At 37.9% G+C, this 18,489-nt stretch overlaps 1 protein-coding gene across 3 annotated transcripts; it reads right to left on the bottom strand.

Annotated features, from left to right (window-relative positions):
* Nucleotides 1-781: 781 nt before the first annotated feature.
* Nucleotides 782-16,021, bottom strand: idh3b (isocitrate dehydrogenase (NAD(+)) 3 non-catalytic subunit beta). Of its 3 annotated transcripts, XR_005991692.1 has the most exons (12): nucleotides 15,946-16,021; nucleotides 13,194-13,367; nucleotides 12,831-12,951; nucleotides 12,653-12,713; nucleotides 12,431-12,563; nucleotides 12,064-12,197; nucleotides 11,823-11,925; nucleotides 11,571-11,717; nucleotides 7,815-7,909; nucleotides 7,589-7,649; nucleotides 3,995-4,322; nucleotides 782-1,269 (listed from the first exon to the last, which is right to left on the bottom strand). XR_005991692.1 is itself a non-coding variant. In XM_041782781.1 (11 exons), exons 1-11 carry the CDS (start codon nucleotides 15,997-15,999, stop codon nucleotides 4,233-4,235), a joined length of 1,173 nt encoding a protein of 390 aa, XP_041638715.1. In that variant the 5' UTR covers nucleotides 16,000-16,021; the 3' UTR covers nucleotides 782-4,232. The 3 variants fall into 3 exon arrangements, 2 of the variants coding, with proteins under 2 accessions (XP_041638715.1, XP_041638716.1); XM_041782781.1 differs by having other exon boundaries at nucleotides 782-4,322; XM_041782782.1 differs by lacking the exon at nucleotides 3,995-4,322.
* Nucleotides 16,022-18,489: the final 2,468 nt, after the last annotated feature.

Raw genomic sequence — 18,489 nt, 5'->3', positions numbered from 1 at the left:
GAACGAGATTTTATCTGACCGAGGTCAGTTGGCCCTTCCTAAAACTCCACAAACATATTCTCTCTTACAGCTAAAAAAAAGCAGCAGAAATTTCCATCTGCCTATGCTGACAATATTGTGCATTCCTTATGCATTAATGTTTTTAACCAGATCCAAGGGCCCTTTGTGTCCTCAAGGGTCCCAGTAATGTCTGTGGGTGGATCTGCATATAACAGTGATAAGTAGGCAGGGATACGTTACACTCCAAAGTATTAATACATGTTTTGATATTATCAATTTCAGTATGTTAATATTGAAGACACTTCAAAATTGGCTAAAAGGTTCAAAATCTGAATGCCTAGGCTCTTTCGTATTTGCTAGTTTTTTGTGTTAAAAGTAAACCAGAGTTTAGAGGCTTTACTTAATGAAATATTAATTGGCTTTTAGTTTTAAAAAACACTAACACTGAAATATTAACATATTAAATCATAATGAAAGGTATTTGGTCACAGCCTTTTCAGGCATTGTTCTACACTAAAAAAAAAAAAAAACAGTAAAGGTGTTGATTTGTTTAGCTTCTTCTCCTCCATAGTTACTCATATTTGATCAGCTAGCAGCACAGAAAGCCAGTCTCTTTTTTTCTCTATCATTTTTATGGGGTCTCCAGTCCAGCCGACAACATTTGTTTGAACACAGAGTCCTTAAGTTGGCATCATGCTGAGTAGTGTTGTGTTTTCCTAGCAAGCAAACTGAATACATAAGCTATTTATAACAATCAAGCAAGGATTTCAGACACAAGAGGTCATATCATTTTTTTATTCTCATCATAAATGAAGAAGCGACAAGTAAATAAATAATTTGAAAGTATACATCAAGTTTTGACTGCTGGTTAATGTTCAGAATAAAGCAATTAAATAGAAACCAGAGTCTTGCCACAGGAGAAAGAACAGCATGAAAAGATGTTTAGTACCAAATTTAAGACTTTACATCTAAGACCAAAAATGTGTTTTTGGTCTTGGATGTGTGAGCTGATTGAAGTGTAAACCAGAGTATATGGAGATCCTGGCTGTGCATATGTCTACCCTTACTGAAGTAACGTTTGAAAACACTGTGGCTGGAATATTCTGAGTGAGTACAATCAGTCAGTTAACAGGAGGTAAATAAAGCGGCATGTGTGCGTCTCAGCAGCTGGCAGATATGCACATACAGCGCTCATGCTGCCAGGTTAGCAATGACGGCCCGGGTGAACTCGTCGCTTGTGGCATAGCCCCCCAGGTCTGCAGTGCGCACCTGTCGCAAACATAAAGACAGTTTGTCACTGTATTCACAGCTGCAGCAACACATGTTCACATACAGCATCATAGCCTGCATGTTAGAGAGCCTTTAAAACCTGCACACAGTCCTACCAGACAGTTTAACAGATCAGTCACTTTGTTTCATCAACTATGATCACTTATTTATTTTATAATTATTTATTTAAACCATAACTAGAGAGTATGATATGGATATGAGTCTACAAACCTGACACTGATTAAATATTAATAAACTGTTTAGACTTTATTACTGAGCATGTACCAACTGTGCAACATGCATTAATTAGTTTACAAATAGAGCTACATCATACAAAGAATCCCAATAAGTTCACATAAGATGAACTGCAGGACAGGCTCTAGTGTTCTCCATCAATGCATCAAATGTTAAAACATGAATGTAGCTACTGATACATTACTTTATCTTTTATTTATGATTAACAACTGACTTGTGAAGTCTCTCAAACTGGGGCAGTGAGATACAAAAAGAATGTAAAATGAAGCAATGAGAAAGTGTTTTGACATCTTGCAGCATCCGAGGCACAAACAGCGCCATTTTGGACATAAAAATGTTGATTTCGCACAGTTCGTTGTTACTTGTAATCAGATGACAAACAAGCAGATAATGTAAAGTGTAACAATAAAATGACCTAGGGTAGAGGAAGCAAAGGGTTTATTTACCATAAAAAGAGGGTTATGAGCATGTGGCCATCACCCCAACTGCTAATGTCTTTTATTCTAGTAGAAAAACCTGAACGTTATTTTCCTCTGTAACTTAATCTGAAAGTCATTATTTTTGGTTTTGCTAAAAAGTCCTCTTTGGTAGGTTCAACAGAGATGTTAATGTTAAAATATTAACTGTGTTCTTAATATCAGAGGAGAACATGGATTTTGCATTAGTCTGGACTGTATTTGCCGTTCTGTAACTCACAGCAGCACTTTCAGGCTTTGGTTGAGTTTAAAGCCCTTTCAGTGGCAGAGCTGAGTTTTATTTCAGACAGTGCAGGTAAGACACACTGTCATGATGTTGCAGCATTATCAGTCTGAGTCTCTTGTACCTTTGAGGTGTTCAGATCTTTAAAATGAGAAAGATGGGGCTAAGAAAATGGAAAAAAGTGGGCAAAGAGGTGGTCCAGTCTTGAGGCAGTTAAGCTGGTATAAACTGTTGATAAAGGCGTTCTGGTTAGTTTCTGAGACTGTGTGATAGCAAAGAGGTGACCTCTGTGGCCAATGTGGCTGTAACACTGAGAGATTTACACATCAAGCACAGGGGAATGGCTATGAAAGGAGTGTGATGACTGAAGTGTTCCCCAAGTCTTGTTAAAAGGAGCCCTACATGATCAGACAAGTTCACCTTAATGGATGGATATTTTCCACCATTTTTAAAGTCAGCTGGGTATTGTGACATCACAGGACGTCAGCGGTCTTCTGCCCATACTACTTCTATGCGATAGTCACCTATAAAATCTTTATATTATGAACATGATTGTACTGTTAGTGAAGAGAAAATCATGAAGACGTTACTGTGTTAATCAAAGTGAATGTAGTCATAGAGGCAAGAAGACGGCATGTGGAGCTGATATTACAGTGCCTGTGTAAGTGCCTGCAGAGAGAGACAGAAAAAATACTCATCATGTCCCAATGCCTCAGTGATCATCTGAACTCTATCCCTCTTCTTATGCAAATGAACAAAGAGCGCAAATTACCTTCAGTAGCCTTTACATTCAGGAAATAATGGTGACATACCACCAGAAAATTGGTAAATTAATTAACTACATTTTTCTCTTTTTTTTCCTTCTATGCATACAGAGACTCTACTTATAAAACACAGTGTTAAGCATGGAGAAACAGTATTATAAAAGAGACTGGTGTGGGTCACAGCATCCAGAAATACTAACAGCAAGCATTTATCTCGTGAGTCTCTGCGTATATAAAGAAAACTCACGCTAAAAAATCCTTGCTGTTATAAATCTGGATGACGTGATTTACAAAATTCAGACATATTGGTTCCGTTTAGGCTCTGTGTAACCTGGCTCATGTCTACAATATTAGAGTTTAGCCTAAATCGCTTGGTCCATCCTTTTAAATGCTCTTTTTCTACATGCTTAAAGGGATATTTAGGCACTTTTGAAGATGGGTCATATGAGATACCTCTCAAAAGTAGTGGCAATTCCCCTGAGTGATTTCAGTGAGTGTCGGCCCCTTAAAGACTAGCTAGTCATACGGACAGACGAGCTAGTCTACAGCATATTGGTACAGTTTCTCTGAGGTATTTAGAGAGTTTCAAGTATAAATGGGCCAAGAAACAATATTGGCTCAAATGTGCACTCTACTGAAAATTTCCACTGAGGCCCGCCTGCCCAAGTATTGCATTCAATCAGGAGATTACAAATAAAGATTTGATGGGCAACTAATTCACAGACATAGTACGGCAGAAGACTGCTGACGCCCATTACATCACACTACCCAGTGGACTAAAACATGGCGGCGTCCTGGTGAGTTAATTTAAATTTATATGTTAAACTTTCTCAAAATGCAGATTTCTAGTGAGTTTCTTTGTTCAATATACATAGAAGAGATACAAATATTTATCCACTATCCTGAATTTGTTGGATCATGCAGAATGCCTTAAGAAAAAAAAAACAAAGGAAAATGATGGTGAGAGATGGAGGAAAAGATGATGTGAAATATCATTAAGTGAAAACCTCAAGAGCTGCACATGTAGTTCCCTTCAACACAAGGTTCTGCTAATTCCTGTGGAAGGATCATCAAATCCAGAATTGACCTCATAGATTAGGATTCAGCACATGGGGTTTGTCAAAACTGTAAGACAACTTTGATTTGGGAGAGAGATGGGAGGTCAGTCTTAACATGCGTCCATTCCATGTTAAGAACAACATCCAGATGGAAGGAAATGTCAGTGAGGAGTGAGACGAGAACATCTTAGTAAACAGGTCGGTGGCGCAGGTTTTCCACAACAGCCTGCACAAAGTCGCCAGTGGTACAATAACCGCCAAGGTCTCGTGTCCGCACCTGGGATGTGGAGACAGATGCGTGCACACACATACAGAGAAAAAATACACACGCACACACGCACAGGGTAATGGGGTACAAGGAGAGGAGGAAATTAAAAGAGAGGGAAGAGGAAAAGGAAGGGCACTTCAGACAACATGCAGGGAGATGAGATTTTTACACAGAAATGCTTTTAAAACTCCTTTCAATGTAAAAGAACTGAACCTTTTTCCCTTTAAAGAGGTGAGCTGATCATGCTTTTTATCTGAGAGAATGAAATCTATCAGCTTCATGCTGATATTACTGCCAGTGCATGTTAGTGTCAACACGGAGTAGGTGCAAGAGACTGTTAATCCAAGCAGGTTAAAAAATATGAGTTATTTTGGCAGCAAATGCATTTTTTTATCACATCAAAAGAACAAAAAATCTGGAAGCTGAAGAGAAATGTAGGAAATAACATGTAATATGGATACCAAACATACACATGACCTCAAAGTGCGTAATCAAAGGCTCTCTAACATACAAAAAAATACAACCACATTTCCATTAAAGGTGGGACAATGTGTAAAAATCTATGAATTTAGATGAGACATATGAATGTAAAGGGAAAATGTGTGAAGTTTTTAAAAATTCTTTGGGGAAAATGCCTGTTTTTATTTACAGGTAACTACACCTTTCAAACATTTGCACAGGGTCACACCGACCACTCTGTTAGATCTTTTTTTTTTTTTTTTAAACAACACTGAAGGCCGAGGGACTGAGGAAATCACTTTCTGTAAATTTAAGAGTGTAATGTTTTTCTATTTTTGCTTGATGTAGTATATTACTACTCAGCCTCTGTTACATCAGAGCTATGCTGGTTTATTACATCCAATGCAAGGTTTTGTAGTCTGAAAAAAAAAAAATTGGGGATAAACCAGTCATTTTCAAATATTTGACATCTTTTTCGTTTTTTGTTGCCAGTGTCCCACCTGTTTTGAATCCTGTTGTTAGTGTCAACTTCAAATTAGGACTAAAATATTCCTAAAAAATTGAAATTTTCAGTTTCAGCAGTTGGCATGTTGTCTGGCCATCTGCTATTCCCAATAAAACATGGAGTATCAATGTTTTGTATATATCACATTCTGTTTAATTCATGTTAACAAATGCCCCAACTTTTCTGGGAAATGGATTTCTAGTTTGCAGGTTGTTAACTGTAGGAATTTGTGGGTCAAGAACTAGAAACATTAAACCAAGTGGAGGTATTACTGCTGGTTTCAAACAATTTTATGTGAAAAAAGTCTTGAATTAGGTGTAACACACATTTTTTAAATGTTTCTTTTTTTTTTTACAGTAAAATGCTAATCACAGGTTGCACCAGTGTTTAAGTTGCGGTGTGTTTTTGTGCTTCCCCCAAAGGGGAAAAAGATCAAAACTGTCTTCTTATATGACAATTTCACTCATCAGTTTCTGCACACCTGTGTAGCTCTTCAAGTACATCTGTTTTTGCCATTTCAGCTAACCAAAATTTGGCAGTTGAGCTTTCAGACTATGGTGATAAGTTGATAAACAGTCCACAGTTTGTTCTGCCAACCTCTGGTCACTTGTCCTTATTTGAAGAGTCTTTCCATTCAAACCAGCTGCAAGCTTGATTTAAGTATCAGTAACACCCTCCTTTTACTTTCAGTGCACAATTATGGAGATGGGTCTGGCTACCGATGGCCACTCTCACAGACTGTTCATTTCAGACACTGTATATCTCAGAAAGGAAGTGTCCTAATTTGCCGGTATGACGAATTTTGAGTTTTAGATTTTTTAAATCAACTTTATTCATAAACAAAGTCTGGCAATTACATTCATAAAATAACCACAATGCAAAAATTTCAGCAGAGTAACATTTCATAAATAAAACTGAAAATTGAAGGTCAGAGGTCTAATTTGAAATTAAATTACATATAGACCTGTTTAAGAAGTAGTTACACTAATGATGCTTGCTTCAGCTTCACTGGCTTTGGCTATGGCTAACATAGCTATGCTAGCTACGTAATTAACATTACTACATAAGCCAGTGTAGCTAGGTTAGCTTTAGTAATGTTAACTTAAACAAATGTAGCTAAAGCTAATGAAGCTATGTAGATAATATAGATATGCAACTTACATAGCTGCTTTGTGAGCTGAGCTTAGCCAGATTACCTACGTCATCTATAGCTAAGTTAGCTTTAGCAAGGAGAGCTTTAGCAAACATAACTAAAGCTAACTTAGCTACATATATAACACATCTACATAGGTTACACAGGTGCTTTGTGAGATTAGCTTTAGCTACATAGCTATGTAATATAAAGCTAAGTTCGCTTTAGCAACCTGAACTTAAGCAAACATTGCTAGGCTAACTTAGCTGCGTAGATACCTAGCTGCGTTGTGAGCTGAGCTTTAGCTACATTGGCTATGTAAGCTACGTAACTCCGTTATCTATGTAACTTCACAGCTTATGGAGCTACGTAAGCTACACTTGCATCAGGTAGTTCACACGCAGGACAAGTTTTTTTTTCCTATAAGCAGACTCAGCTTTATCAAACGTTTTGTGATCAGGTTTTGCAGGTCAGGTTTTTAACTTTTAATACCCCAACCGTTACCCTAACCTTCGATGGAAGCTTAATCTGATTTTATTTCAAAAGTTTGAGCATGTATTTCTACTAAGAGATATGCGGTGTCTCAGAATAACGGTCTGTGAGAGTGGCCATCAGAGATAGATGGTCTGTAGCCAGACTGTCTTGGCAAGTATGACCTTATGAGGGGGAAAGGTTGAAAAAGTGGTACTAAGCCTTGCTGGTCTGGGCTGTTTCATTATGTGTCCCAGCATATTGCAAGCAAGAAAGCTACTGCTTCGAACACACCATGAATGTGAGCAAATGTTCAGGTTGCATGCAATGTGTGATGTTGGCAGCTGCACGCGTGTTCATGACAGCACTTGACTCAGCACTTTGCACTGATGTATTGGATGCATGGGCATATAGGCTGCATCCAGCTTTTCAGATTAAATAAATTATTAAAAGTGCAACTTCTACATCAGATTTTACTGCAAGTTCTTCCGTTCCTGCAGCATTTTGATATTGTTTTGCAAGATAACAGTTATTGACCCACAAAAAGAGCTGAGCAGTACATTAAGTTTGCAACACAAGCTTAAGTGAGTAGAGTTCACACACTGATAGCTTTACTTGACAGAAAATTAGTGTTAATACTGTTAGTTTAGACATATTAGTATCCTCTCCGGTGTCTTTACATACACAGAAGATAGTGCCAACACTTACCTTGCCCTGTTTGATGACCCTCTTGACAGCATCTGACACCATCTGGGAGTGATATTCCAGGCTGCAACACAATACAGTGAAGATGAAGACATGGCCTGAGCTGTCTTGTACACATGTCCACATTCAGATGAAATGGCATTTGAGAATGTTTTCAAAGGCTAAAAGTGTTGGGAGGAACAGTGTGAAATGTGGTGTACTTCTTAGAACACTTAAGTGGCTCACTCACTTCAGGTGCCGGAGCATGTTAGCAGCACTGAGCAGCATGGCTGTGGGATTTGCTATGTTCCTTCCAACAGCTTGTGCAAAGGGGTGGCGTGCACCCTGAAGGTTAAAGAAGAACAGAAGAAAGGGAATTACATGGATGAGAGCCCTGCTGACATCTTCATCAAAAGCTACTGAAGAGGAAAACCTGAAAAATGAAAATTGATAGAAAGCAGAGCAGGTCGCAGCAAATATTAAAACATTGACAGCATTAAATATAACCAAGCGTTTATGATTAAGAATTGCAACCCCTGCATCTTGAGCTGCATCTGGTAAAAAGTTGCTTTAATAACGTTAGATAAACTACAGCCACCATGCACTGGTAGCATAACACTGATGAGACAACAAAAACCTCTTGGTTTGTTGTTTTCAGCTCTGTGCAAATGGTTGCACTCAGTCAGAAACAGAGAAGGGGAGCAGTTTGTTTTGGTTTGAGGGACTCTTGCTTACCCCATGGAACCCCAAGCCAGGTTTTGTTATTTTTGGTCCACCTGCATCTTTTATGCAAAAATACCTGTAGAATCTAAACCCTCTTAAACACAATCAAGTTACAGACATCTATTTTTTTCAGGACAGCCTGGACCATCAGAATGTGTGCTGCAAGGATGTCAGATGAATGTGTAAAAAGTTAGATGACCACAAAGAACAAGTAAAAGAATAAAACTGAAATTAGATCTCACTTAACCTCAAAAAAATTATCAGTAATGACCAAGCCTTTTCACATCTGCATTAAGTTCCTATGGTCATTGTCTGGTCTTGTCAATCAGGAAAAAATACTGACTAACTAGTAAACACCCTACAGAAACCATCACTGTTTACTATCAACCAATTGAAATTTTGCATACATGTTAGAAGCAAATGCCCTCTTTTAATCATTTGTACCATAGAGAGCAATTTTTTCAACCTTTCAAACTGGCAGACAACTATCTTGTCTCTTGTTGCTCTTTGGCTGGACCTGATTGGGCGCTCCCACCAAGATAACAATACAGAAGTAATTGGTATATTGTGATTAGCCAACAGGCTGACAAGAAGTTCTTTACTTCTGATGTCAAAATGGTACATTGATAACAATACTGCTTAGTTTTTCATAGCAAAAACATCACAAATATTTATAACTTAATTCATTTACTAATGTGGATTTATAATATGTATAAAATCTCAGAACAAGCACCGTGCTTTGAGCCTCGATTTTAAATGTTCTGGAGGGATATAATCACCAGGAAATGTCTGTAGGTCAGCAAAAGGTAAGCTTCCAATCACTATTCACTCCATAGAGATCGGTCTTATTTTTCCAGAGATACTGCAAAAAAAATGCATTCACTACTGCTTGGGATTGTTGGTGATGCAGCAGGATTTGGAGGATAAAAAGTAACTTAAACCTCAGACTGCATTTTTTGAGATTAAAACCTATGTACATGTGAATTAGTAAGTACTGGTGATCAGTTGTGGTCCAAATCTTGACATTTTTATCACAGTTTTTTTTTTATATTTTACATTTTGCATTGGAATGTGCATTGCACTGCCCTCTACAGGTTGAAACAGTCTGCTGCAGCTGAACTTTTTTGAAAATTTCCTGCGGGCTGATCTGTGGTGCCTTCTCCTGTCACCTGTCTCCTTTTTTCACGATCAGATTAGATTCATTCGGGTCAGAGATGAAAACGTCCCTGTACGCATGGATGCTAGAAGATACAATCCAATTCAGATACGTGTGCTCAGGGATCTCAATCTGATCTGAATACAAATGTTCTGACATGCGCCTTATCGTCTCACTGGTTAAATCTACTGACTGTTTGCTGTAGAAGAAATTCTTCTTCTGCATCTGTAAACAAACCACCTGACTTACACTGGCCATCCCCAAATGACGGCCAGTGGGCCAGGTCCAGTGCCAGCAGGTGTCATCAGGCCTGCAAGACGTTTGGGGAAAAAGATGGATATTTTTTAATATTAATTTATAATATTTACGTATTTCACATATAAATTTCCACTCACTTACCACCATCTATAATTATAGCAAGGAAAGGTTGTAATATACATCTATCTGGGAACGCTTAAATAGGAAATGTTTGAGCAAAGGCAGAGGCTTTGAAAAAAAACTCGGAGTGTGACTGAGTAATATTCTAATTTTCAGAGACACTGAATTTTGGGTTTTCTTATCTGTAAGCCATACTCATCAAAATTTCAAGACATAAAGGCTTGAAATATTTCACTCTATGTTTAACAAGTCTATACGATATATGGGTTTCACTTTCAGAAAAGAGTGACAAAAAATATTGAATTTTTTCATGATATTCTATTTTTTTTTAGATGCACCTGTATATGGTCCTGCATCATCTAGAGATTTAACCCTTTTTGTGCAATTTGAAGATGAGAATTTTTGCCATTTGTTGTAATGAATTAAAATGTTTTCAGGATTTCTAAAAGAAAAGTGGAAACATAAAGAAATATAGTGTAAATGTACTAAACTCTTTTATATTTCATGGTACATCAGCTTATATATCTCAATGTAATGACAAGGTGCTTGTGGAGGAAAACTGATCCTCATGTCCAGCTTTAAGGACTGATGGACTGTGTTGTGAGGAGGGCATGACGTGATGGGCCAGTGCTTTTTTTATCGTTTTACGGAAGCCATCATTCTTAACGACACTACGATGGCACATGTCCTTACAAAAAGTACTGACTGGGTAATTACGGTAGCATGAGTAAAAATCAGCGTTAGCTTCAGCAGGCTTCTTTCATGTTAGCTGTTAGCCGCTAAGCTCTCGCTATGATGTCTCGCGCTCAGGTTCGTCGTGTGGTCCAAGAATTTCACTCTGGCGTGGCATATCTTACAAACGACTTGACTCCTGTAGAAGTCTGTACTGTCTTATTGTTTTGGAAGCCAAAAAAAGTCCACACATCTGCTACAAATGCAGCAGAAGCTGCTGTGCGGCTTGCTCAGACCAGAAGTCTTGCGTGATCTCTTTGTCTAAGCAGAGGAGAAGAAGGAAGAGTCAAGTGCTTGCTCCCAGCTGGTGGTGCCTGCCGTCAACTAGCAGTCGGGGTGAAATTACACCACAAACTACCGCACCAAGAAAGTAAATTATTACTTAAAATATAAAATATTTAATACATCGATACAGTGTTGTGCTGCAAAATATTGTGATATATCAGTGTATCGATATTTTCTCACATCTCTAATATTTCCCTTAAAGTGAGGCAAATAACATATGTACTTATGCCTTCTATATGACCATATAAAACTGCTTCAAACTTTTGGTGGTAAGTCTACTTGATGGTATACCATTTAAGTTCCACATCTAAAGGACATCTGCTCTGAAAGTTGCATATCATACCTTTGAAGAGAAATTAATTCATATTAATTCATTTACAAACGACCAGACTGTTAAATATCCTCTTACTACTGCCTTTCTACACATCTGTAGCATTAGCTGTCTGCAAACAAAGCTTGGAGCACACCAAATTAACACAAAGGCCAGGGTAGTTCACTGCGGTCCTTTTGGCAGTATGAGTTCAAGCTGAACACCAACTAACATCTTTATGGATGATTTATGCTTTGAGGGTCAACTTCTCAGGTGGGAAAATCAAAAATTCCTAATCAATCCTGCAGATTCCCATCACTTTTTTCTGCAGCTGATGAATGACACCTATGGTCAAAAATAATCTAAAAAACAGGAGAAAAAGAAAATGATTGGATTGAAACAACAAAACAGCAGAAACTCACCGTCTCAAACACAGCATACTCTGCGCTGTAGCTTTCCCCAGGGACAACCCCAGCTCCTCCGACCAGCCCTGCTGCCAGGTTATCAATAATGTTTCCATACAGATTTGGCATCACCAGCACATCGAACTGGTATGGGTTCTGAACCAGCTGCAAAATAACCAAAGTTATGACACATTTACACCAGAAATTCAAATTAAAACATACCAAGAAAACCATTTATTTATTGGATTAAATGTGAGGCTGCCTGCATACCTGCATGCAACAGTTATCAATGATTATGTTCTCATATTTGATTTTGGGGTACAGTTGTGCCACCTCTGCACAGCTCTGCAGGAACAGGCCATCACCTAACTTCCTGTAAAAAGACAGGAGAAAAAAGACTGTAAATCTGACTTCTAAATTGACCCAATTGATACTTTTCAAGAACTGAGGATTGTTTAAGTTTCAAGATATAAAACAAAAATACAAGATGGTGCTTTTTCTGGTCCCTTACATGATGTTGGCCTTGTGAACAGCAGTGACTTTGCTTCTCCCCTTTTTGGTGGCATAGTCAAAGGCAAACTTGGCAATACGCCGTGATTTCTCTCTTGTGATGATTTTCAAACATTCAATCACACCTGTAACACTCTGAAAAGCAACAAGCGTAAACATACATTTTAATGTTAGCTGCTATTTAAGAATTAATTTAAACTGCACAAGACTGGAAGTGTATCACACCCTGGACAGAGGGTGTTGTCAAAGCTACAAAGGCATTAAAGGGTCACAAAAATAATTAAACTCCCAACGTTTATAGGGAATCTCCCCATCTAGTGAAAAACCAAATTCATTTTACACTGTGACTAGGTGTAGTTTTATTCTACCTCATGCTCCAGGGAGCTGTACTCCCCCTCCGTCTGTTCTCGAATGATCACCAGGTCCAGATTATTGTGGCGGGTGCTGTAGCCCGGCAGACTGTTCACATGAACAACATTAGCAAACAGATCCAGTTTACGTCTGGGAAAAAGACAAGAGGTAGAGTTATTTAAAAAAACAAATTGCTGAAAGAAACATACTTAAATATTCATGTCACACATAGGTTGTACCTCAGTCTCATCTCATATGAAGCCAGCTCTCCTTTGAACTCCATGGGTGTGTGAATCTTCCCTGAATTAAAAAAATATATCAACATAATTATCTGTTATATAAAATTCCTTCACTTTACTCTGTTGTTTTTCAATGAGGGTGGATTTTGAGAGCCTAAAAACAAATAAGTGAAGCTACCTTTCATGGCTACTTTGTTGTTCTTCATAGAGGTCAACACTTGCTCCAGCTTCTCTTCACTGGCCATGTTCTGCACCTCGCTCAGGTGAAACTCCTCAAATTCAACTGGGACATCTCCTGCCTGGAGAGAGACCAAAGGAGGTCAACTTAAACATCAGATAGAATGTGCCATCATCTTCTACAGTACACAGACAGAAAAACCTTCAAATGAGTTATGAGGGAGACAAAAATAAAACACTATTGTTGGTTAAAAGAATACAATTTCTTTTGAGTTTGTTGCTTCTCATATTGAGAGTACATCATATGCTGTAACAGCTGAAAAATTCCTGATCGCTTCCTCTGTTTGTCTTTATTATGATGTACCTTAAACACCTCCTTGACAGCAGTCATCAGCTCAGGTCCCACTCCATCTCCTGGCACCATCGTAACCTTAAACGTAGCATCAGCACGGGCAGGGGGGGCCTCGGGACCACAGAGACCAGCAGTCACACTCAGTGGTCGAGAAGCCAGCTGCTGCCAGCGGGGGCCACTCAGGCCCTGAGGATGGGAAATAAAGACGTTAACTTGGTATACTGTGAGATTACAGTCACTGACCAACAAAAAGTTGATAAAGTGAACATGCCTACTCTCAGAGATTTTAGTTTATTATAGTCATATGTTTTATTATGTTTATAACCTTCAACTGTTTAGGCTTTTGGGTCCTGAAATTGATGCAATGTCAAAATGGGTTCTCTGTGTCTTTCATTTCAATATCAGATACCTGAAAAGATAAACCTATCCAAGAAATCAGTTAAAACAATCATCAAAAAGTCAAACATATTTTTCAGCAGGAATATATTTTACATTTTATTTTGTCTAACTATAAATTGGTGTTTAAGTTATTGTCTACCTGTTGCAAATTCCACCCAAAGGACAATTTTTGCAGATTGGAGAGGAAAAATTCAAAACACACACAATAAAACTACAGTATCTGCATTTTGTTGAAATTAGTTATCAATAAATTGATGATAAATACAATTGTTGTGAGCTTGTTGCTGTACTTTTGAGAAGGATTTCTTCTTACTATTATGTATCTCTAAAATTTCTTCACTCCTTAGATTTACATTGACAAAAACAACCAGTGCTGGCAAAAATATACTGTACATCAATCAGCAACATTTTGATGGATGTTGCATTTTAGCAGCTTTTTTTAAAAAAAACATATGGTTAATTTATTGGTTCTGGTTAAAAATGTATACATCACTGTTTGTATTGCGGCTATCAAACTAATTATTACATAAAAGTCTTATCAATGTTGCCTGACACTTTAAAAAAAGACATAACTCTGTGACTGTTGAATGGCCATAAGAGTAACTAAGTGACAGCTGAATGTTTGTTTGTTTGTTTGTTTATTTATCAAGTGACAGTGTGCAATGACACTGATGATTCATACAAAGTAAATGAAAACATGGTTGCACCAGATTTAGCGAGTCGCTAATTTCCATCTGTTGTCCCACACGAAGCTGACAAAAAACATACATAAATGTCTCAAAGGCAGACACTTGACAAGACCAGACCCAACAAGACAAAGAACAAAAAATACACCATGGACCATTAAAGAGGATGATAAATAAGTCCTACTATGTGAAAATTGTATAAAGGTAAGAAAGTGGTCAAAAATTTTCACATATGTATTTTAAAGGCTAAGGTCAAACATAAAACCATAAACAAACCCTATTTTATAAGATATTTAAAGTGAAGAGCATCATCATAAAATGACCAAGACACAATAGCAGCAATATAGAAATACAGGAAGGCAATGGTCATGACATATCTAATGGTCATCAGAGTAACTCTGGGACTGTTGAATGGTCAGAGTAACTGTATCTGTTGAACAGTCATCAGAGTCACTGTGAATATTGAATGGGCATTAGAGTAACTCTGACTGTTGAGAGGGTCATCAGAGTAACTCTGTGACTGTTGAGTGGCCATCAGAGTAACTCTGTGACTGTTAAATGACCATCAGACTAACTGTGACTGTTGAATGGCCATCAGAATTACTGATGATTCCACTGCAATTAATGGTTAGATGGTGTTTTTGGGCTTGCTTTGTCCCATTTCAGCATACTGTACATTTTATATGATAAATGCCCATTCAAAACCACTTTATTTCTTAAAATTTACATTAGAATATTAACAATTGGAAGTACTTAAAACCCTTGTCATCACACAGTTTGTAGAGCTGTGCTATATTCAAACTAATTTGTTGACAAAACTATTGACATATAGGCAGATTAGGAGCAGTTATCCTAACTGTTCCTTCACAGCCAAATGTGATTTACAGCGGCTTTGTGGGCAGAATTACGGCATGATTTTATAATATATAATATGATTTATTTATTCAAGTGACTGACTGTATTCCACTTAAACAAATCTCTGTATCAACAGTATTAAATCAGATCTCAGATTTATCATTTATGTCAAACCTGGCTCTACTGGCCTGGCTCTACTCCTGATACAAGCTGAGGGTTAAAAAGTTGGTAATAGAGGGAGCTGAGGATAACTGACAACTAAAACAAAGTTATCTTATCATAAGCATGCAGAAAGGGAAGATGTGACATATCTGCTCTTTCCAGGACAGCTGTCTTGTGGTTTGTCCTAGTTAAACATGTGGTATAACTGTATAATATGTGAAATGAATGGACAGTAATTTAAGACCATGGAGGTTAATCTGTCAGGGTTAGGTTAGCTAGCTACTTTAACACATCAGGCCACGCCAAGTCACCTTTTAACATGGTTCTTAACGATTTGCTGTTTCTTCATTTGAGAGTACCAATTGTTTCTATTAGTATCTACTTAATCGCCAGAGGCCTGACCCGCTGACAAAAGCACACAGAGCCACAAAAACCTCCATATCCTTTACCTTGGTATCTGAAGGTGTCAGAGGCTGTTCATCAGAGAAGTTAATGATGGAGGCTCGTGGTTAGCAACCAGATGACACGACCCAGAGAGACTGAGTCTGAACACTTTAATAACATGTGGCAAGAGTTTAACAAAATACCGTTCTAACAGGAGACAATCCTTTCTTATTTACGTTTCTATAAAGTAAGCCCGTAAACATCGTTTATATACTCACCTTGACCAATGTTACTAAGCTTCCTCTCAAGGCGGCCGCCATCGTTACGGACATGCAGTGACTGAGCTGATTCTTCTTCTGTGGTGCTGCAAGGGTGCAGCGCACACTACAGGACAATAGAAGAAGAAGAGCTACTTTGTTGTATACCATTATTTTTACAGTCCACAGATACCACCCCCATGGCGAGAATGCCAGTTTTTCATGTGAGTTTTGGTATGAAGGCTTGAGCACATTGTCATATATCACATATCCAAAGTGAAACATGAGGAATTAAAAGGCAACCCCCCGCACTGAAAATAGAATTACCGTTTTTATTGGTACTAATATGTGGATGGGCTCACTTAACTAACCGAACAATGATGTGGACATCAAGATGCTAGAAAATAAAGTAGACTGAACGGAGACAATTTTCATGGAAAATAATTAAATCTTAATGAAAAGAAACGAAAAATCGGCTTATAAAAATGTGGAAGTAAAAATTGGTTAACAGTAGCTAAAGTAAGCCAAAGGTGTCAAATATGAATTAAAAGAGGTAAAAAAAGAAGTGGTATTAAAGGGCAGCAAGTGGACTGAAAAGATAGATTAAAAAGGCAAAATGGGTGGAAAATGGCAACATGAGTGAGGGAAAAAATTGGGGAAAATAGTGTCAAAAATGCAAAAAATGATTGAACAAAAGTTAAAAGGGACAATCTTAAGATGCAATGAAAGGTTTAAAAGTGGCATAATAAGTGGAAAATGACACAAATGGGTGCAAAGAAAAAACAAGTGGTGAGAAAGGGCAAAAACTGGATAGATAGATAGATAGATAGATAGATAGATAGATCGATTGATCCAAGGAAATAAAAGGATGTTATAGTCAGGATGAAAGCCCCAATGCTACTGATCCAACATACATGCATTGATATCATCAATAAATCACAACTGGGGAGGGCCCATTCAATGGGTTTATCAGGGGTCCAGCCAGTTTCGTAGGCAGCCCTGCATGGGATTAACATTAGTAAATGATGCAAACTTTGGATGTTGTCACAGAAAGAGAAAAGACTTACAGCTGTAACTTAGTGTACACTGCAGGTGTACAGCTGCCCATTGTAGAATCAACTCTTCTAGCCTCAGCTAGACATTATGACTGCCTTTACAGTTTCCATCACTACCAGAAATAACCCATAGCCCTACTAAATCTCTACATTTGATTATATAAGATATTGTCTTTTAAAGTCTGCAGCAATGGTGAACAAGTTGGATACAACAAGTTGAACAAGTTGTTCCTGTATCTCTGATTGATCTAATGTCCAAACAGCAACATTTTTATGAAAAAACATGTGAGGGTGGAACATTTTGATAAATTTGTGTCATAATTTCTCATTCAGGAGGTGCTGGTGGGTCCTGAGGATATAGAACCACCGCTACAGAGCAATAAAATGATACTGCAGCTAAAACTAACTTGAGGTAATACTCTGTATTTAACTTTGAAGTTATTGGGTGCACAGAGCCAGACAGGGCCCCTGGAACATGCCAGGGTTTTTCAGCTATGTATTGTGTCAGAACTGTTGTTGGGCTCAGCTCAGGGGGGTCCAAAATGTTTGGTGGTGCCTAATGTGTCCATCTTTATGTTTATTGTGATAAAGCACATGTTTCTGACTCACTTAGGCATATTTCTCAAAAGAATATTAAGACTTTCACTGAAGTATTCACTCTTAAACTGTGTTTGAATGATTGATATAATATGTACTTTCGCTGCGACCCACTCTATTGAAAGGAGTCAACCAAAATGTGTCAGGGGATACCCAATCCTATTTCAGGCAAGTGACACTGACCACAGACTGACTGGAGGGATGACACAAGACTTTAAACTCACCACCATGGAACTGCTGGCTACTGCTGACATTTTTTTGATTGTCCTTCTTTACCTTATTGGGCATTTAATTTGGTTATGCATGGCAGCATAATTTCTCTGGGGGCCAAAGCAACAAAAATTTGCCCTGACCTTGACCTCGTAGGCTGTCCCTTCTGGGGATTATAGTACAAATCATTCCTCTCCAGTGTGTGCATCTCATAATCTCAGTTTTGGGTTTATAATTGTATGAAAACAGAATATGTCATGTAAATGGAACCAAATGTTCAAATTTGGTGGGTATGAATCAGAAGTGAGCTGACAAAGGTAATGCCAGCAGGGCTCTGCAATGAATTATATTTTTCTTTTCAGCAACAATATTTCTCTTTTTCCTCATCTGAAAAAGACATTTGCCACACTCACATAAACTGTGTACCAGATTTATGTGTGTGTGCATGTGAGCTAGGATGGGGCAGTTATTTGAGTTTGAATGTCACTTTCAAAGTTTGACTTCACACAATTATGAAAAGATAGGAAATTGAACAATGATCGTGTAACATGCCATGTTGGGCTAATTGTGCTAATGTGTAGTAAATATTACAGTGTTTTGCTATATTTTGTCCACAAGAGTGCATCCAAATACCTCAGAAACAAAGCGTTTATTTATTTGCATCTATTACATTTTTTTTCCAGATTATTCACTTACCATAGAC

Source organism: Cheilinus undulatus, linkage group 3 (genome assembly GCF_018320785.1).
Source record: "Cheilinus undulatus linkage group 3, ASM1832078v1, whole genome shotgun sequence".
In the NCBI taxonomy this organism is placed as follows: domain Eukaryota; kingdom Metazoa; phylum Chordata; class Actinopteri; order Labriformes; family Labridae; genus Cheilinus; species Cheilinus undulatus.
Note: the sequence above shows the minus strand (reverse complement) of the source record. Positions and strands in the feature narration are given on the sequence as shown.